Here is a 21,418-nt window from a genome sequence, read left to right as displayed (position 1 = left end):
TTCTTTATAATTCTATTGTTTTTAAATGTACCTTTGTACTGTGGCGCTGATACCTCAATTAATCATCTTAATACTTCCCCTGCTGTTGTTCCTGGCACTGACTCTCAGGTCCATGCGGGTTCAACGGAACTGGGTATTTCTTTTAAGCCAGATAATGGCAGGAAGGAGGAGAGCTGGATATAACGGAAGATTTTATTTGCGTAGGCCGGGCCTGCCCACGGGGAGTTGTTTTGGGGAAGAGGTTACTGTATACTGTAAATCAGCTCATTAGCAGAGGCCAAGTTCAGTCTTGTTCACACGGCAACATGTGACTGTCTGTAACAGGCTTCACACGCCAGGACCCACATAAAGGTGGATTTCTTACTGTATGGATCTATTTGTCCTGTTCGCGGGTGCGACAGCGTTTAGTGGAAGTTCCGCGTCAAAGCTCTGCTGAGATGTTTTGGTTCATGCAGGGACTCTGCTTTCTGCCAGTGTTTCTGGTCATCTGGTCCTCCAGCACTTTCATTATTTCCTACGTGATTGCGATTTTCAGAAAAGATGTCGATGTGATCTTCCCGTACATAAGGTAAGATTTACTCACACGTACCTCACGTTTCAGGAAAGAAGCAGTCAGATGATAAAACAGTTACTCTTTCATCTTTATAACAGGTCAGATTGAACTCTAAAAAACACACATGTCGATGTTTTATGTTGATGAAGTGATTTGTGCAAACCAAACAAAAGTTGGGCCAAAGTAAAACTTAAGTTTCGTTTTCCTCCGCGTAAACGTAGCCGGTACCCAAACTCCAGCTGCGAGACCACAGCTGTTCTGTCAGAGGAGTGCAGCTTCTTTTCACTTCTCCCTTTAAGATTAGACCTGTGTTTTAAGAACTAACTAAATACATACCTACACAAAGTCCGAAATAACGGAGAGATTTACTATCACTATGATATACTATGATTTACTATCATCTGTACATCTGTCTCTTCTCTCTTCTCAGTGACACAGGTGCAAACCCCCCGGAGAGCTGCATATTTGGCCTGATGACCTTCATCTCAGCATGTGCAGGTATTTTCACCCCCCTTCTGTTTCAGCTTCTGCCACTTCTTAAGCAACGCTGGGTTTTCTCCTGGGAGGAACCAAATTCTCCAGAGATGTTAGTCACATTTCCCCTTTTCGAGAAAATGAAAGCAGAATCTAAGGCTTGGGATGCAAGAGGGATCATGACATGTTGAAGTGGTAAATGTACCAATCTGACCCCTGCACAGGAGTGGTCACCATGTACGCCAGATACAAGTTTGTGGAGAAGCTGAGTGTGGAAACAAGGGTGGTGAACCCGCGTCTGAATAAAACAGCTCTGGTGCTGGGGATTCTCTCCTGTTTCAGCATGTGCATTGTTGCAACTTTTCAGGTGGGTCTCCACACCTATAGCGGACATTTTCAATCCCATGAATATGATGCAATGCAGTGTTTAACGGCACGTTGTTCTGCTCTGTGACTGCAGGAGACAACGGTGGTAAAAGTTCATGATGTAGGAGCTCTGCTGTTCTTCATCTCTGGTGTCTCATATATAATCGTCCAGTCTGTGATATCGTACCAAGCCTATCCGTTTGGATCCTCAGTGGTTGTGTGTCGAGTACGTCTGGGCATCTCCATCCTTGCTGCTCTGGCTTTGTTCCCCAGTATCCTTTCGCCACAGAAGTCACAGCTGTGAAAATGCAAACAAAAAACAAAAAAAAAAGACAAGATGCTTTTTGTTTCCTGACCTTCTTCCTATTTTGTGAACATGCATGACATGCATTTACTACCATGAACCTCAGCTGAATGATTGCAACATAATTCTCTTGTCGATTATCATTAGTGTCATTGCATAGGAGTGTTGCTGCACTCCTTACACACTTACAAGAGCCAGTCAAGTGTTGAACTGACGTTTTCCTTCACGGATAATTCAGCTGTCATCTGTGCGATTTTTGTAAAACAAACCACGCTGCACAGAAACAGTGAGGACCAGGTGAGCAAATATTTTAATAATCAACTCATTGTTTGTCATTTTTCAAGCAGATTCTGATAGATAGATATATAGATAGATAGATAGATAGATAGATAGATAGATAGATAGATAGATAGATAGATAGATACTGTTAGTTGTAGTTGAGTGTGGACTGACTGCAGCCTTTGTGTCCCTCTCACAGGACTATCCTTTCCATCTAGCCAGCGCTGTGTGTGAGTGGGTTGTTGCCTTCAGCTTCGTCTGCTTCTTCCTCACATACATCGATGACTTCAAAGTGAGTATCAGACCATTGCACTGAATGTTAAGTTGTTATTTTTACTGGAGGGGGATTCTTATCGCTCTCTTGTTTATTTCCTACAGCTGTTTACTTTACGAGTGAACACAGAGTTTGAGGACTAATCTTGATCTCCAACTCCCAGCAGAACTTTGAATGAACGGTATTTTCAGGGATGCATTTGTTTTTAAGAGTCTTTTATAGTGTAAGGCTTTTATAACATCATGTATTATGTGTCACCTGACTGAGTTAGTAAAATAGCTCCTTTTATATTGCTATTTATATATTTTGTACAACAGGCTGTCTGTCAGATGTGACATTATAAAAGAAAAAGAGACTGACCACATCCTTTATCTTATACTTTTTATACGATTGCAAATCATTTTACAAGTGTCCTTACTGCTCTCCGTGTTCAGTCAAACGTCACTTTGCACTTTGCACTCTTGACTCTTTGCCACATTGGTGTGACACGTCCTGTCAGACATGTGACCACTAATAAGAGAAGTTCATCACACAGTGAACATATGATGGCTGCGCATGTGGCTCCATCTGACTCACTGAACAGGTTTTGTGATATATAAACCATCGATAATGGAACAAAATCATTGTCATATTTTCCTCCCTGGCCTTAACACAACAAATATCCAACATACATTATTTTTTTCAACACAGGAAATGCACTCATTTGAGAAAATTGCAGCTATTTTGTGTAAGAGGAATATATTTTAATGTGTATCTTATCTCTTTTAACTATTACATTTTTATATATTATAAAGTCTCTGGTTGGGAACCACTGTCAGTACTGCAGCTGTTGTTTTTGCGCTGACAAGTCATATGACTGGTCACACTAGAAAAACAAAGGGCACAAGCACAGAGGCTGAGGCCCTCTGAGACGAATCAGGATTAATAATTAATAATGAATTGACTTGACTGAAGGTAAAGAAAATCAAACTGTTTTGGTCAGAAGTGTTGGCTGTTGGCACTGGCTGAAATATTACACTTAGATCAGCAGCCATTAGTTTTGGAGGATCCCTGCTGTGATCCTGTATGAAATGAAGTACTCCAGAACAGACTGGAGGTCACATGAACACAGATGAACTCTAGAGGTACTGTAATAACAAGGGAAATGTTTTTTGTTTTTTTTTACTCAATTACTCTTGTATTTTTGCATGTGATATAATGAACTGAACAGATCGTCACCGCTGAGCTGAATAATAAAGATGCACTTTTTTTTGTTTTGTTTTTAAAAAGCAGTCTGTATGAGTGTTTATTACAGGCAAACTCAGATCCAACAATTCTTGCTTTTGTAAACAAAGTGCTTTCCAGACTTTCCACACTCACTTTTTCACAGTCACTACGGTGTAATGTCCATTCATAGAAAACCTGCCCAAACACAGTACATCTGTTATCTGTAAAGCTGAAGTGTTCCTGACACCGTTCCTCTACAAGTTCAGACCAGTGTAACGACAAAGAGTCAAACACAAAAGGAACCCGTTGTTTACCTTTTTTTTTTTTTTTTGTTACAAATGGTGTTTATCACTGAGTTATTTCTTAGTGTAAACTGTTTACTCTTTATTCTAGCAGTGGCCATTGTGCAATCAACTGTTATTCCTGGCATTAAAACTACAAGATTAAGAGGCATGTCAATGGAAAAATGTTAGCTATGGAAGTGTCTAAAGCAGAGCCAGGTTAAACATCACTATTTATTATTTATTGACTTTTATATCATAAATCAAAGACACATACAGCGGCTCCAGAAAGTATTCAGATTTCATTTTTGGGATTTATAATCTTTTGCAAAAGGTTCTTGTTTTTGTTTGTAGATTAATGACCAAAAGATATAATTAATCCATTTAAATTTAAATCTATGGTACAATAAAGTGCAATTACTGAAGGGGTCTGAATACTTTCTAAAGCCAGTAATTCTGTCTAAATGAACAGTGTCAAATTATCAGTGGCTTTACACTGAATCTACTGTAGTAATCTCTCTTCCAACATGGTCACTTTAAAAAGCAAAACCTCATTTTCTATGCAGTAATAAACAGGGTAAAACACTGGAAATACATTTTATCCTTTTACTGCAGGTTGGTTATAATATCTTGTGATAAGAGATGAACTGTTTTCATTTTGTTTCGCACAGTGCAGCTGCTTTAAAAAGTAGAGAAACTGCTAATTCAAGAATCCAGAACAGCAGAAAATGCTTGTGTTATTTCCCATTACTTTGCAGTCAATCATGATTGATGCCCAACAGGCTGTGTGACTCACTGAACAGGTTTTGTGATATATAAACCATCGATAATGGAACAAAATCATTGTCATATTTTCCTCCCTGGCCTTAACACAACAAATATCCAACATACATTATTTTTTTCAACTTTATCTGGACCCTGTAACAAAAATAGGCAGCGCTACCAAGTGATGAGTGAATCTCTTCATTACTGTGGTAGTAACGTCTCCACCACAGAAAACCTATAATTACTAATTTTGTAGAAAAACTACCTGCTACTGCCATGTGCTCACATAACAACAGGGGAAACAATTCCCTGTTTTTGAAAAAAAAGTATCATGAATCAAAAACGCTTATCATGTATCAAACTCGACGAGGTCTGATTGACCAACAAGAGAAACATTTCAGTTCATTCAAACTGAAATTACAATCACTCTAGATCGATATTGTGTGTCAGGCACTGACATCTGCTCCTTCTGGCTGGAACCTCCTTTACAGGCGCACTGCAAACTCGTGCTCCTCTGAGAACAGGCCTAAAGGAGCTCCCATAGCTTCTGATAGCGATGCATGGCCTGGAAGCTGCAGGAAGCTTTGTGGTGAGGATGAGTTTGTCAGTCGCTGAAAGACGATTCGCTGTCAGAGCTGGTGGCAGCAGCATCTGGATCCTCCGTGCTTCTCGTCCCTCCGTCGGGAACTGGGGCATCCGGTGTGCTGTAAGCAGCAGTGAGGGAATTGTTATTGGTCAGTTTAATGAATGAACAAACACAGAGACATTAACATATGTGAATTTAACAGTGTAACACTCACTCAAGCAGGTTGGGATCCAAACCCTCCAAGACCATTTTATTCCTAATGGCCATAACTGGAACCCCCTGTTACAGATTAAACATGTATTAAGATACACGCAGTATAATTCATCCCCACAGTACAGGTGTACAGTATGCAGGTGTTATCGTAGACTCACCACTTGAACCATTTTCAGATATCGAGCGTAACGCGGGTCCTTGGCCACTGTCATGACATTCTCTGCAGCTTCCTCTGCCTTCTGCATGGGTGCAGCTTCTGGTGGCGCCTGAGCGGGCTACAGTGCGAAATATTCAGATTAATAACACAGTGTGAAGTAACACGCGGTTTACATGGAACTAGACATCAGATGTGGAACTTTGTTTAGCATTTCTGGTGGGTTTTATATTTTCAGAGTTTGTTTTTCTGATGCTGAACTGTGTAATACTGATCATCAATATATCTACTGCTCTAACTGTATTTGTGTTTCTACTTCTTTTTTATAAAGTCAAGACAAATTTTATTGCTAAATATAAAGCTACAGCTAGCAGTGGATTACTTTAGCAGTTTAACAGTTAGTCCGGTTCATTCCAGTGCTCAAAAATGCACCTACCAGAACCCCTACAGCTCACCAAGGAGCTCACTGTATCTTTCTTTTTAATCTGTTCACACAGAGAAATGTAAAGTTGTGTGTTTTATGTAGAGGTATGTGCTGAAACTATTCACTCTCTGGGTGCAGTGACGTCATTGAGACCCACCATCAAATTGAGAATGGATTCAACAAAACCAGATATAACTATTATTCAGTGAGCTTCAGGTGTTGGAAAGCTTTTTGAGCTTTGGTCAGAGCCATTTCCAACCAGTTTTTAGTCTTTTATGCTAATCTAAGCTAAGCTAATAACCTACTGGCTCAAGCTCCATACTTAACACACAGACATAAGAGTGGTATTTATTTTCCCTGTTGCAAGGCTCTTGGGCATAAAATAATTGTTTTTAAATGTTGGTTGTTGTGCAGTACAGTACAGCTGAGCAACACTTTATGATTATTTTGTGTGCATGTCTGTGTATCTACCTCTGGAGGTGGCAGAGTCACTGCTGGTGGACCAGCTGCTTGGCTCGGAGTGGCAGTAGTGGGTCCATTAGCCTGCGCAGTTTGCTGCTGACCGATTCCATCTATTGTGACGTCCTCCAGTCCAGGAATGGAGGACAGCTGCTCAGAGCACAACAATGTTCCATATGAGTGTATGGACATGATATGTACATTAAGCCATAAACTGCAAACAGTGTGACGGCAGAGACTGTAGAACTTACCTTAGCTTCCAAAATGCACAGAGTGGTTTCAATCTGCTGTATGCGCAGAGATATGTTTGCAAGTTTCTGCAGGAAAGAATTTTGACAGATCAGAGTAGAAACTCAGTGTGACAGGAATTGCAAGTGTGACCTAAACTAGAAAAGCAGAAGGAAGGACGAAAAGGTGAAAAGTACAAACCTCTTCACAAACTGTGGAGAAGCGGTTGAGAAACCGAACTGTGTGCACAACGAACTGATTGAGATAGGCAACAATTCTTCTCTGCTGAATAGCAGGAACCTGCACAATGAAAGTTATTTAAGTCACAGTAGTAACCCAGAGTGTAATGTGTTAAGGAAATGAAGCAATTCAGACCATCTCAAAAAAAGCAATTCCTCTCCCTGCTCCGGCCTCTAGTATATTTTAAAAATGGGGGAGGAAAAGAAGATATCTAATACTATGAAGACAGTATTTGGCAACACAGCACAGTGTAGGGCAGAAACGACTAGTCAAAATCGACTTAACAGAAAAATAACTGGTAACTATTTTGATCAATTAATTGTGTCAATCACTTTTCAAGCAAAGAGGGAGAAAAATAACATTTTCTGCTTTTCTTGGACACCTTTCGTTGTAAACTGAACATCTTTTGATTTTTAACATTTGAAGACTTCACACTACAGTTAACTCAACATTTCATCTCATTTAAAAGTGTTCATACACAGAAAATTAGGAAATTCATTAGAAAATGACAGAAATGTATTGAGAAACTTAAGGTGTAACATCACTGTCATGTTGACAGTTCAGTTTCTCAGGGTTCAAATATGTTAATGTTAGTCAAATAATCGGCTTCTTTCATTACAGCCACAAGGTTTTGTAAATCTATTATCTTCATTGATTACTGTGTTGTAGCTCTGCTTGCACTCGTTTCTTCTTATTTCCCCAATTGGTAAATACTAGCTGTCTTAGCTAGCTAAATACAAACCTTGGTAAGATCAACTCCAGAACCCACAATTGGCAGCCCGTCCTCGTCCATGTTGAATTTCTGACACTTCCTGCAGATTAAATTGCAGTTTCAGTTTTACAAACGAGATTTTTCAGCGAAAAAAGACCGAAATTGGTACATTGAAAAAAAAAGAAAAAACATTTGCTAAAGCAAACGTTTCATGTGACTCCTGGCTGCGGGGTTGCGTCGTGACGTCACCTGCGATTTACGCGAGAATAAAAGCCAACGGGATTTGTCATGTCAACTTTTATTTTGAAGTGTGTGGAAAAGAACAACATCCGGTATTATGTCTTGTGGTGGCACACATAGCATGACAGTTTCTGGATGTGACAACTTTTATAAAGACAACATTTGAGTATGTGTAAATGAAACGTTAATGTAACAGGCATGTGAAGAACAGCGTGATATCGTGAGACGAGTAAAAAAAAGGGAAGAAAATAACAACAATTTACGGTCGTACACGGTAAAACATCGTACATTATCTTTGACTTAAGTTTTGTTAAATTCAAGTTAATTCAACCTAGAATGTCTAATTTTATTTTTTCAGACCATTTTATACCTTGTAAATATTAATTGTTCTAAGTTTTTAACTTGGAAATTGTGAATTGAAGGTATGAACTGCTGAGAGTTCACTATACTCATTCAATGAAGTTTCTAAAAAAAACAAAACTTTCTATAATAACAGATTTCCCAGTCTGCATTGTTTGAGAGTTACAACTCTCCCTAGACTCTTCTTTTTGACAGTTTGAAGAAAACGTATATAATGTACCTAAACTTGCCGTGTGTCTTGCGACGTCATGGTTGTTTTTTCTCATAATGAAAACAGTGTTAACCAGGTTGAAGGGTAAATTAAAGTTATTTATTTATCCTGATAATACATTTCGAAATTTTGCACGTCGTTTATATGAACCAAACTTAAAGTCACATTATGTTAAAAGCAGTCGCAGCTACGTTGTCACACTTTTATTTTGAAAAGAGGAAACGCAGGACAAGACTTGAGGAAGCGGGTGCCTGCGTGCTAACAACGCATGTTAGCAACTAAATCAACCAACATAATTTTACGTTTATTTTTCAACGCTACAATAGTCGTATTACACTAATGGAGGTTCTTGGGTCGACAGAGAAAATAAACGGTAAGTATACTGATATTCTGCTCGAGCTCTAATTTAAAGAAGGCTAAGTTTATGTTGGTCAGACACTTAGCGGGGTCCGTCTATTTAAAGGAATCATGACCTATATACGCAGTTAGACTAGTGTCGATGAATTGGAAATCATCTTGTTATGTTCAGATTTCAAATATTATTGTCAGGTTTTACATTACATTGTTCCTAAATCTAAAGAACAGCCGAATATTCTTTATTAGGTTGCAAATTTAAAACTCCAATTAAATATGTTTTGCCAGTAATTATACCGGTTCATAGGCTTATGGCTTGTAGTTTACCCATAGGAAATAAAAAAAAAAAAACTGATTTGTCAGTAACGTGCCATTGCTTTGATTTAGTGAATTATTGCCTCTATTATAGTAGTATTGTGGAAGAGCTCATTTAAAAATGGTGTAAATTAAGTTACTGTTGATGAGTTTATCTCTCTGAAGTTTGTTCTCTCTGAATTAAAAGCTCATTGCTGCCCTCCAAAGTCCATCTGTAACATCACACGTTTATATTTCAGACCCAGGCCTGCCTCTTTCATCTCTTCGCCTCCTGGTGCCCCCATTGCAGCTTCTGTCTGCTGCTATGTGGCAACTGGCAAAGCAGAAAGATGTGATGAATTATGAGAAGCTCCAGGAGTTTGTGTTCATGGTTACAGAGGCAGTGCCAGGACTGATCAACCACAGACAGAGAGCCCAGCTCATTCTGGGTCTAAGAGCAAGGGTGAGCAGAACCTGCAGTTTGCGTTGCATGCAGATATGATAATTTAGCTGTTATTAACTAACTTATTAAGTTTGTTCATATTACAGTTGATCCTGGAGCTATGCAAAGGCTCAGCACGAGGTTGTGTTGATACTCAAGTGATCCAGAGCTATTTGGACAAACTCCCAATAACTTCTGCAAACATAGATGTAAGTACATTTGAAGGGATACCACTTTGAAAACAGATAAAAATGTACTGATGCAATAGGGCCTGTATTAATAACATGAATTCAATCTGTGTCAGTACAGGGACGCAGAGGTGAAAACAACAGAGTCCACATTCATTGCACTTGTTCAGAGCCTACTGAAAGATCCAATTGAGAGAGCATACTTCTTCCAGGTGAGACAGACTTTAATTATTAATTTCTTAGCATAAATAAATGCTAAAATAAACAGATTTCATTGATTTAATTATCTCTTATAGGAGGTGTTTCCAGTGGAATACGGGCAACAATATGATGCAGCGCTGAATGTGTTACTGTGGGAGTTGCTCTCAAAAATGGAAAAGCTGCTGCCAGTACCAGACCTCAAACAGGTATTCAGTCAGTCCATCCAGATATTTTGTTTTTACAAAAACATGTGCAATTTTACCAAGAACTGAAGAACAGCTGCACTGTGATTACAGACTGCAGCCTGGCTCAGCTCTGCACCTTCTGTTTTGGAGGAATGTGTTCAGTCCTCACATGAAGAGCTGAGCTTGATCTTTGAGCACTACAAGAGTTCAGGATTACTGAAAATGCCATGTAAGTAGAACTGAAGTGATTATTTAAATGACAGAAAATAAGCTGGCAACAGTTTTTTTAACTAATAAATCGTTTAACTCAGTTGTTGAGAAACATTCTTTGAGATAGGGCTGCACAGTGATTCCAAATCCCTTTTTTTAAATGGATAACATTTTGATCTCAGTCAGGTCTTCATCAGTTCTTAATATTACCATTTTATTAACACACATTAGCTATAGTGTATATATAATATATAAGTTAAACCCTCAGTGTGCAGTCTTTACTGGTGTCATTAGCGGGGGTCGTTTTGTACCTATATGATCATAATTGTAATTTTCAGTTGAATGATCCAACACTCGAGTCTTATAATTCTGAGATCGATTTTTGTAACGGTGCCTTTTCTCTTTTACAACTGCTGTGATTATTTGTAGTAAATTTAAGTTACTTGGTTGCTTGTTTAGGGCCATAATTTCATTACAGGGACAAGTGTTTACAACTTAGTTCATAATATCAACTTTAAGAAGTTTATTCAAAAGAAAAAACACTGTTATTTACCTATGGAACAAAAATAAATTTAAATTCCAAAGAAATGCTTTTATTTTCACACAATATTGATATTCATCTGATGTAACTGAAATTTCAAGCATTTAATGAAAATTGTGAAAATCGTGAATTTCTGAAATAAAATGTAATCAAATTAGTAGATCAGTGTCAATATCCAGCCTTATATACAGTTGTGAATTTAATGTATTTAAATATGCAGTTCAAGGATTCCACCAGAGCTTTAAAAATTGTAATAGGTATTTTTTCACAATTTTCTGACATTTTATGGACTAAACTATCAGTTAATCAGTAATTCAAAGTAAATGTTTCATGTTATGTAATGTTTAAGTGTCTTTAGGTGTTGGGTCATTGTACAGTGCCTTGAAAGTATAGTTATTGCCAGCATCAGTGGAAAGCTTTGACTTCTTATGTCTTTACAGATGGCCCTTCATCCACCATTGGCAGCTGCATCATGTCTGCTTTATCCATTCCTCCCTCGCAAAAGACAAACATCTCAGTTGGATTGGAATCAATCCATAATTATGCTAATGTACTAAACCCTGTGACTTTTGTTGGGGCGGACCAGTACAGTGTTGTGGCTGTTTACACTGAGGTGGAAGTTGGAGGGTCTGAAGTGGATGAGGAAATAATCGAGTCAGCTGAAGTTCAGGTTCACACAGATTTTTATGAAGAGGAGATTGTTGCTGTCAGTGCAGATAATGCCGGTGGCGAGGAGTCTGCCAGCTTGAGAGCAGAAGAACCAAGTGAAACTGTGGATGTCGCTAAAGCGCTGGAGACTCTGACAAAAACTTTTGCACTAAGGAAGGAGAGCCTCGGTCAAGATGTGCTGACAGGAAAGAGTAATGATTCATCGCTGAATGATGAGTGTGCAACAGGAAATGCTGCAGATGAAGGAAAAACAAATGAATTATATGAAACAAGTGACCAAACTGATGATAAAGTAGCAACAACTGAAGAGGTGACGGATGAAGCTGGAGGCACAGAGAGCAATTACAACTCCTCTGGTACAGAACTGAAGGATGACCACGAATCCCTCTCTGGCCACGAAGAAATAATGGCAGATGTCTCCAGTGAACCTCCTGTTTCTGAAACACAACAGTCTGCCTGCTCGGCTAACACCCGCAGATCCTCTCGTCTACAAATGAAGACCTCACCTAATTGGCAGGAGATGCATAAATTCAAGAGATCGTCAAAGGACACAACAGAGGAACCAAAAATGTACAAAAAGCATTTATATTATAGTACATATATATATAAATAAATGCTTAATCTTTTGAGATAGTATTTTTAAAAAGAAAATTACTGTGTAAGATACATCTTCTAGGTGTGCTGGGACGCATCTTTAGTGAAATTCCTGGGGTCATCGGGTGTTTGGCACTGTTTATTTTATTTATTTATTTTTAAAGGAGCTATTTGTAAGTTTTGCTATCGCTACATAGCCAACATTAGCGTCTTTTTCTTTTACTGAAGTTCGGATAGCGACTCACTGTAGCCTCCAATCTGTCCTGACAACAGTGTTGCTCGTTGGGCGTATTATAACGTCTTGTATTGTAAACGCAATGATGGCTGAAGATCTTGACAAGAGACAGTCGGTGCCACCTGCTCCCTTCAGAAAACCATGTTCAACAGCAGAGAAAACTTACAAATGGCTCTTTAAGAAGGAAATTTGCTGCACTAAATATTGATTATCACAAAAACACATTAAATTTAGAATAATATTTCCATCATCCATGCAGTCCTCTTGGCAGATGTGAAATTTAACTATACTTTTATTTCACCAGGAGCAAAGCTGATGTATCAGTTGCCCCCTCTGTGATAGCAGTCAAAGGAATCGACAAAGGTAACATGTTGACATGAAGAGGAGAAACATCTTGGAGTTTTTTAAGCAACAGCCACATATTTTACTGACACCTGTGTCTGTATTTTGTTTGCAGGGGGTTCTAATGAAATGACTACCATCATCTTCACATGCTCACAGTGTCCCTTCCACAGCTCAGATGAAAACAGCCCTCCTCACTTCCACATGCAGAGTGTTCGAACAGAAGTGTACAGGACTCCCTCAGAAGCCAAATTTACACCGTCTCCCTCCAGCACTGATGAAATATTTACATCTATTAAACTCTTCCCCAAAGGAAATGCAGAGCAGAGCAAAGCAGATCTGCCTGATGATCAAAGCAAAGTCAACATTTCTCAGTCACGGGGCAAACAGAAAGCTCTCACATGTGAAACATGCGGTAAGACGTTCACTCGTACGTCAGACGTCAGGAGGCACCAGCTCACTCACACTGGAGAGAGACCTTTTCATTGCTCGCAGTGTGACCGAACGTTCCAGCACTCGTGGGATCTGGCAAAGCATGAGAGCAAGCATCGCGGCGTGGCCATCTCTTTCCCGTGCCAGCTGTGTAAATGTTCCTTCGCCAATCTCCGCGCATTAACCTTCCACCACAAGAAGTCTCACTCACAGGAGTGTGGGCCACCGCAGATCTGCTCCATCTGCACCCAGAGTTTTGCGACTTCCTCTGAGCTGCTCGAGCACAAGAAGTCCCACGTCACCAGTAAACGCTACATCTGCCAGAAGTGCGGCGAGGGCTTCGACTCCCTCCTTGCGCGCTCCCAGCACCGGCAGATACATCGAGTGAAGCCTCAGTTTAAGTGTCCGCAATGTGAGAAGACCTTCACTCGAAGGTCTGATGTAAAGAGGCATCTGTCCACTCACACTGGGGAGCGTCCTTACCACTGTAACCAGTGCAACAAACAGTTCTCACTCCACTTCATGCTCATGAAACACCTCCGTGTTCACACAGGCGAGCGGCCTTTCCAGTGTTCCCACTGCCCAAAGAGGTTCACGCTGGTGCCTGTGCTGGCTAGACATGAGAGGATGCACACTGGGGAGAAACCTTTCCTCTGCTCCCAGTGTGGGAAGGGTTTTTTGTCTCAGGGAGAGCTTTCAAAACACCACACGTCACATGTGGACGACAGACCCTACTCCTGCCCTCAGTGTGGCAAATGTTTCAAGAGCAAGAAAACCCAGCAGGAACATATCATCACCCACATGGGAGCCCGCCCGTACCCCTGCACCTACTGCGGGAAGGGCTTCACCAAACCGCACGCACTGACCAGACACAACCTCATTCACACAGGAGAGAGGCCGTTCCCCTGCACACACTGTGAGAAGTCGTTTCTCACCCTCACCGAGGCCCAGCAGCACCAGCGAATTCACACGGGGGAGAGGCCATACGCCTGCAACGTCTGTGAACTCAAATTCAGGAGTTCGTCTGAGCTGGCGCGACACAAACGCAGTCACTCAGGACAGAAGCCACAGAAGCCGTACTGTGAGCAGTGCATGAAAACATTCACATCTAAGGCAAAGCTGCAGAAACACATGGAGACACACAGAGAGGAGGGAGAAGCTGCACAGTCTGTCGACTCCATACAGCCTAAGGAATCAAATATCTGAAAAAACAATAGAGACTAATTCAGTGGTTTAATTAGTGGAATCGTCAAAAAGAATATTTCAGAATAAATAATAAAGTTAGTGGACAAGGAGAGTTTGGTACTATTGCATCCTTCAAGCTTTGAGGAATTTAAGTTAAATTTACACTTATCATTTTGACATATCAAAGTTTGCTTTGAAATTTGCAACAGGGAAATTACAATTATGTTTAGAATAGTTTGTTTTAACTGGAAACCTCAAGTGAACAAAATTAATTAAATTGATTTTTCACTCCAGATACTGTCTGTTTCTTTCTGTGTTGTCACTGCAATATTGTGTGTCAGTGACGTACAGACAGTGTCAGGTTTAAATCCAAACAGATTCAAGCCACACTGCTTCTTTTAAAGTAAAAAATATATATTTTTTAAATGTATTATCATGGCTGCATAATTGAAAACAAGATACACTCAGACAAGTGGATTCTGTAGGCACATGCATCAGTTGCTTGCTCCCTCATTACTCCTAAAATCACTCAGTGCATGTGTCGTGGATAATAGTACGAAAATATACACATAATGTGAAACTGTTCACATTCAGCACAGGTAAAAGAATTCTCAGAGAGAAAAAAATAATAATTGAAGAAGATCAGTTGCATTCAGCTTACAACTCCAAAAGTTTCACATTTTAATGAAGAACTCATAGATGTTAAAAAAAAACAAAAGTTATAAGGTTCACAGTAGACAGGCCACTGGTTCAAGGTGTATATGATAAAACCGAAATCTGTATAATATAATCCAGTGCCATGTAAGAAATGCTTTTTTTTCTTATTCTTTGCTGAGAACAGTGTGATTCGGTAGTCCTGTATTTCCTTATACTTAAAGGCAGCGTCTCATGAGTGGGTCACAAGATGAATAACAAGGACTGGAAAGCAGAGAAAACACTTGATGCTGAACAAAGTTTTCAAATGTTCAAATTCTGCTTTTATTGTGTAGACCACTGGCAACATCACCTCTATACCCGCAAAAATGGAAAGTGGTTTCCCCACAGCTCTATTTCCTGCTGCTGTATTTCTGACGAGCTCTTATAGGAGGTGTCTTTGAATGATGTTTCCTTCATTTCTTTCCGGAGTGCACATAAAACTAAATGACTGTGTGAGCTGACAGTTACAGAGCAAAGATTAACTATAAACATCATAAACACAACCTCATTTCCTCTACAGACTTCCAGGTGTCTGTGGTAAAGTCTCTCTTCTCTTCTCCCTGATCACTGTTGTATCCCTCAAATATTTTTTCTGCATCCCAAACAATCAGACTTTATGGTGTAAAGCTGCAGGATGAGACTAGATTGCAACTCTGCACACACTTACTCTTCCCCCAAAAATCTATCTGGGTATTTCCATCTCTGCCATCACGTCACTTATGGCTGTCCTTATAGAAAGGGGCCATTTGAACGTGTTTAATCAACCAAGAGGCTTTAATTAGCTCTGATTGGGTGGAGGGGGTGGGGGTGTGATGGAAGGGAAGCCGATGCCAAGCAGGAATCACCAGGATAAACCTGGCTGCATTGTTTAACAGGGGACCCACAAAATGCCGTCTACAGGGGGTTTTCAGTGGTTTTAAATTGGTTTTCTATTTTTAGCGTGGTTTATGTCTCTAAATATTTTTACCTGTTAGTCACTGCTAGATGAGCCAACCCAAAATATAGTCTGAGGTTTTCACAACATAGTTCGTACATCTTTAATAAAGGGCTATAAGTTAGGAGTATAAGAGATTTATTTCTGGGTTATTTAAAAAGACACAGACACAGTGTACTGCTGTTGGATGGAAAAAGATGAGCTAAAAGTGTATTTCATAGCCTGGCAATCCAAAAGTTGATATTATAATATTATTAAACCATTTATAAGGGGTGCTTCATTACAAAATGATACATGATACATGTTGATGAAAAATACTTCATGTCAATTTAAATTTGTTTGACCTTTAACTTCATCTAAATGCACTAATTAATTCTTTTGTGGCACTAGTCTGCACTAAGCTCTTGACCTGAATATGTGATTTTATGTACTACAAAATTAGTTTATTGCATGTTTTTATAATTTATTTTCACATCCAACTGTAATCCTATAAGCATTGGTTTCAAACTGTTATATCCTTGACTGACAGTGATCTACAAAAAATGCATACACTGCATAGAAAATTTGATTTTTTTTCCCCCATCTTTTATTCCACAAATTGACCAAAGTCAAACTCAAAAGGAAGTCTCCTCCACACCGAGAGAGGGTGTGCATGAATGGTCTCTCAGTCCATCCCACTGCCATCGTCTCTCGCCTTGACCAGAGCGAGGGGCAGCAGTGAGCGAGCAGATGTCGGGATGTGACTATCAGCGGAGGAATTTTGAGAGCTGGTGACCATGCAGGTGGAAAGAACACCCGAAATAAACAGACAAATAGGGTGGAAACAAGGGGGGCTGTGGATGCAGATAACAGCACGAAGCAATACCCATCAGCAAGATTTACAGTCCAGTCGCCGTTGGTTGTGTTGGTGGTGGATTAATAACCAGTCATAAAGAGGTGGGAGGGAGATTGTGTGTTGCAGGAGGACGAAAGTGAAGGCATTGATAGAGGAAAGAAGAGAGGGGGAGTGTGTAAAAGAGAGAGAGGGGAGTAGATAAAGCCGGAGACAGGATCATGAGCTCTGCACTACCCTACGACTCGTTGTCAGCTCGGCCGAGTCCTAGACGAGCTTTGGACAGGGAGCGCGAGCAGCTAGCTGTGCGAAGACTGTCCTCTCCACGGGCACTCGACCTGCTAACTCCTCCTCCTCTTCCTCGTCGACTCTCTGCCATCCCTGGTTACCTGCTATCACCATACCAAGAGCAAGAGGAGCAGCTCCACCAGCAGCACCAGCGACTATCCTTGTCTGTGTGCTCAGAGGCCTCCCTGGCGCCCCCTGCACCTCCACCTGTGGGTGCTGCTCCACCCTGCTGCCGCCCAGTGGGAGTCATGCACCTCCTGCGCCTGGGTCTCCTGGCTTTCAGCTGCCTCTTCTGGGCAGCCGGCTTGGCCCTCTTCACCCTGGGTGTGTGGGCTCAGATATCACTGGCGGACTATATGCTGTTGTCTGCCAATCGTTACCCCAACGCACCACTCATCCTTCTCTCCACAGGTGCAGCCGTCACCGCCTGGGGCTTCTTAGGTTGTCTGGGGGTGGCTGCAAACCTGCCATGTGTGCTAAGAGCTTATGGGTTCTTTCAACTTGCTGCACTTATAGCTGGTTTGGCAGCTGGACTTTCAGGCCTCTTCTACCGTGAAGATATTGCTGGAGGATTTCGCAGTGGCTTACAGCGAGCGGTGGCCGGCTACACAGAAGATGAAGGCCGTGCCGACGCTCTAGACAGCCTGCAGAGGGCCCTGGAGTGTTGTGGAGCTGAGGGCTGGCGTGACTGGCTCACTTCAGATTGGGCTATCCAACATATGACCTTCCTTCCCACTGAGAACGGTACCTCTGTGTCCCTGCCGGACAGCTGCTGTGTGAGGCGCAAGGGTTGCAAGAATCGACCTCTTCTGTCAGAGGATAGCGAAGGAGTAGTTGCTGCAGGGATCCATCCACACGGCTGCTTCCGCAAAGTCTTCAGCTTGGTCAACGACAATGTCTTCCACATTGCTGCCACTGTGTTGGGATTAGCCTTTACCCAGATCGGAGGCATTGCCCTGGCTTGTCTGCTAGCCAACAAACTAGCACCGAGACAACATCGCCGTGTAGTGGCACATTAATGGTCAATTTTAAACCAAGGATTGACCAATTTGTAGATTGTTAGGATTAGTAATGAACAATGTCCTCAAAGAGTAATAGAGTTGCAAAGTTGGGGGAGTTTTTGGGGCATCCGGGGTTCTGCAAGTTGAGGTCTGACAATGTTTAATGACTGTCAGTCAGTTGTCAGTTGGTGCACTCCCGAGGCTTGGATGGTGCATGAAACTCTCAGTTAAATTATCAACCCAACAACCACTTTAGAAATTATCTGGTATCTCATGGGTGAAAGTCCATGTAAATACAAAATTAATGATGGTGGTCAACTGCAACATTTTGATAAGAAACATTAAATTACTGAGCTTTAAATTCTGTTGCGTGCATCAATATTGGAGAGCTGAAGCTTTGTAGTAACTTGATAATACATTTAAGATCTTAAATCATATTCGCAACTACAGCAATGAGGTTTATTCCTAACTCTGAAATTGCTATAGTTGTGATTTGACCCTTTGACTAACTGCTTCTCCATAGCAACAGCAACTTAAGCTCATTGTAGTTTTTAGAGCCATCTGATATCAAAGTGATAGAAAAAACAATGTCTCAGAAACTAAGCTTACGTGATTAAAACTGATGGTCATGGCATGAAACTATGTTATTGTTAAATTATCCACAAGACTCCTTTGTTTCTACATAGAGGAACCTTAAGGATATCATTAAAAGAAAATGGGAATTTAGTAGTGAAACACCTCAGAAACCAGAAACTCCTCACACATCGCAACTCTTTGACACTCATTGTTTGCCTGACTCTCTTTTCTGTGCAATTTAAAAAATATATACTGTACTTATTTGATTCAGTGTTATGGCAGAAGTAAATCTTCTGCCCATTTGATGCAGTAATACCTCCAAACAAGAGACATTCTGTGATCATATATAAGTGGGGCCAGATTGGGTAGTTGGTAGTACGGAATGATGCTTTTCTGCCTGTTTTGCTGGATGATTTCGTTTCAGAAATGTTTAAACAATGGCATGACTTGATATACTTCACTATGTAGAATGTAATTACATAGCAGAAAAGATTATTTAGACTTGATCTGCTTTCATATTGGATTTTTCCGCGAGTTACCTCACGTAGTAGATTTCACCACTGAATGCACAGGAATGTTCACCAGCAGTTTTCCACTTGAGATGATTTAGTCTGGCTGTGTTCAGCAGATGTTCATATCTACATCTTTTAGTTTTTTCCATCACAAAGACTACACTGTGTTAGAATGGTGCTTTAGGAAATAGCTTAATACTGTCTGTGATATTTTGTGCCACTTATACTGGACACCTGACAAGCTGTTATAATGTTTACTGTGCTTGGGGGAGAGACTTGGTGACATTATATGAACGCTTTAGTTTCAGTTTCTTTCAGATGTCACTGTGTCGCTAGAGTTTGTATGTTCTGAAGCACAAGTTTATCTTACAACGTTGAATTTTGTTATCAACACTTCTTCTAAAATGCTTGGTTGCATTGGCATGACCCAGATGTTGTGCAGCCCACTACCAGCATGAAACCGTCGGTAGAAGTCTGGACCAGATTTGCAATTTTTTTCAAACTATCATCAATTTAAAACAACATTTTGAGAGTATGTTTGTTCAATTTCCTATTGCGAGTTAAATGAAAAGATTATTTTCATGTCTGTATGCTAAATAAAAGGAGAACCACTTAGCTTAGCTTAGCCTGAGATACAGCTAGGCTGGCTAGTTGATACTAGCTTCAGACCTTTTTAAAAAAAATTAATTTAAAGGTGTTAGTTGGTGGAATTTTGGACAGAGCCATGCTAGCTCTGTTTTCAGAGTGTATGATACATAAAGCTAACAATCTACTGGCTGTAGCTTCACATTTAGCATACAAACAAGAGAGTGGTATCAATCTTTTCATCTACCTCTTGTCAAAAAGGCAATTAAGTTATATATCCTGAAATGTTAAACTATTCCTTTGATTTTTTCTTCTCTGAACTGGTTATAATGTGTGTTTTAAGATTAGCTACAATATGCAGTAGTCTCCTTTCTCCCTTCCTTATCATCTCACCTTTCCTTTTCAGGATAGGCCTTTTTATTGCTCTTGTAACAATGTATCCAACATTCAATAATGTATAATCCATTCTAATAATTACCAACAGTGCAAACAAGCATGACTGAAACAGTAAACTATAAAAATAAACAAAAATCTTTGCCTGATTACAGGATATGATATTGATTCAACACTGGGAATGGCAATGTCAAGGTCTGCTGCCCTTGAATATATTAAATATATTATGGCAACAGCACTCTTGTAATGTAATGGTGATGCAATGTAATAGGTACAAAACAAAACAATATGCAGCACAGCAAAGTAAAGGCATATCTGAAGTGTATATGTATATAATAAATGTGTGAATTGCTGAATCCTTGTTAAGAGCACTTTTTAATGTGAGTTTTCTTTCCTCTTTATGGTGGAAATAACTTGACAGGTGGTAGGTGTGACGTTTCCATTTGCATTTTAAAGACCTTAGAAGTATTTTCTAGGTATTTATTTTAGGAGAAAGGCCATGGTGGAAGTGTGCCAGAGTGGTAAATTTTAAGTGCTTGGGGTGGTCGATCCTCACATGAGACCTCTGGCGGGGCAGTTCTGAATTATTGCTATCTGAGTGACATCTCATTTCGACCACCTGAGACAACGGTGATTAGATCTGCCCTTGAAGGGAGACAACAGATACAGACGCACTGCTGTGCATGATGAAACACAACAGCCTGACACAGCATTGATTAGTTTATGGAGCAGAAAATCATTAACTATATCCCCTGCTAGAACTGGATAACATGAAGGGGTTTTTCATACATTTATCACAAAATTTGCCTTAAAACCTACATACATCAATGCTCAGAGACAGACATGCTTTGGGCTGTGGCCTCTAAACGATGACTACCATTTTCATGACCTAATTATGGTATTGATTAGCCTACATTATGCTCTAACAAGGCTTGCGGATGCTTTCTGTCTGATTACACTGTCCTTGTGTAACCTATTTTGCTTGAGGTTGCCACAATGCCACTAGGTTCACATACAAAAGATGAGCTCTGAGATTACATGCAAGCAACACCTGAACTCAAGGAAACCACATGGGCCATTTTTATCACAATATTTCTGACAATGATTTTAGGTTTGACTCAGTGAATGTTCACTGTTTATGTCTGATAAAAGAAAAATTATTACCAGAAATAACACAAAATGGCTGCAAAGTGGGGCAGATTACATTCACGATGAGTTCTGTACTGCCCCAAAACACCAACAGGAGAAGGAGAAAGGTGAAAAGAATATGCAACAACTTGATTAGAGACATTAAGCACCACAACATTAATTTCAGTAAAGGGTTTTACATTTGCAGTATAGCCCACATTACACAGTCAAATATATATAGCTTAAAAAAAACACACCTAATTCATAAATCA

The 21,418-nt window shown here is 40.2% G+C and overlaps 4 protein-coding genes across 5 annotated transcripts; 3 read left to right on the top strand and 1 right to left on the bottom strand.

Annotated features, from left to right (window-relative positions):
• Nucleotides 1-201: 201 nt before the first annotated feature.
• On the top strand, nucleotides 202-3,518 carry dram1 (DNA-damage regulated autophagy modulator 1). The gene is made up of 7 exons (XM_023408235.2): nucleotides 202-568; nucleotides 984-1,051; nucleotides 1,252-1,394; nucleotides 1,488-1,665; nucleotides 1,936-1,994; nucleotides 2,176-2,268; nucleotides 2,355-3,518. Exons 1-7 carry the CDS (start codon nucleotides 438-440, stop codon nucleotides 2,391-2,393), a joined length of 711 nt encoding a protein of 236 aa, XP_023264003.1. The 5' UTR covers nucleotides 202-437; the 3' UTR covers nucleotides 2,394-3,518.
• A 435-nt stretch (nucleotides 3,519-3,953) lies between these two features.
• Nucleotides 3,954-7,767, bottom strand: washc3 (WASH complex subunit 3). Its single transcript, XM_023408236.2, has 7 exons — nucleotides 7,549-7,767; nucleotides 6,768-6,866; nucleotides 6,590-6,655; nucleotides 6,351-6,488; nucleotides 5,460-5,576; nucleotides 5,303-5,367; nucleotides 3,954-5,206 (listed from the first exon to the last, which is right to left on the bottom strand). The coding sequence occupies exons 1-7, from the start codon at nucleotides 7,597-7,599 to the stop codon at nucleotides 5,107-5,109; spliced, it is 636 nt and encodes a 211-aa protein (XP_023264004.1). The 5' UTR covers nucleotides 7,600-7,767; the 3' UTR covers nucleotides 3,954-5,106.
• Nucleotides 7,768-7,854: 87 nt separating this feature from the next.
• LOC111656461 (uncharacterized) lies at nucleotides 7,855-14,494 on the top strand. Of its 2 annotated transcripts, XM_023408167.2 has the most exons (9): nucleotides 7,855-8,702; nucleotides 9,238-9,440; nucleotides 9,527-9,628; nucleotides 9,724-9,819; nucleotides 9,904-10,014; nucleotides 10,105-10,222; nucleotides 11,185-11,983; nucleotides 12,547-12,605; nucleotides 12,700-14,494. In XM_023408167.2, exons 1-9 carry the CDS (start codon nucleotides 8,669-8,671, stop codon nucleotides 14,220-14,222), a joined length of 3,045 nt encoding a protein of 1,014 aa, XP_023263935.1. In that variant the 5' UTR covers nucleotides 7,855-8,668; the 3' UTR covers nucleotides 14,223-14,494. The 2 variants fall into 2 exon arrangements, with proteins under 2 accessions (XP_023263935.1, XP_087030620.1); XM_087174494.1 differs by lacking the exon at nucleotides 7,855-8,702 and having other exon boundaries at nucleotides 9,425-9,440; nucleotides 9,729-9,819.
• Nucleotides 14,495-15,718: 1,224 nt separating this feature from the next.
• Nucleotides 15,719-20,374, top strand: LOC147819026 (tetraspanin-7-like). The gene has a single exon (XM_087174495.1). The coding sequence runs from the start codon at nucleotides 16,885-16,887 to the stop codon at nucleotides 17,968-17,970; it is 1,086 nt and encodes a 361-aa protein (XP_087030621.1). The 5' UTR covers nucleotides 15,719-16,884; the 3' UTR covers nucleotides 17,971-20,374.
• The last annotated feature ends 1,044 nt before the right edge of the window (nucleotides 20,375-21,418 follow it).

The sequence above is a fragment of the Seriola lalandi genome, unplaced genomic scaffold (assembly GCF_002814215.2).
Source record: "Seriola lalandi dorsalis isolate HSWRI2012SDOR001 ecotype SW California unplaced genomic scaffold, Sedor1 jcf7180002054357, whole genome shotgun sequence".
NCBI classification, from domain to species: Eukaryota; Metazoa; Chordata; class Actinopteri; order Carangiformes; family Carangidae; genus Seriola; species Seriola lalandi.
The sequence above is the reverse complement of the archived record's forward strand: the minus strand, read 5'-3'. Positions and strand labels throughout refer to the sequence as shown.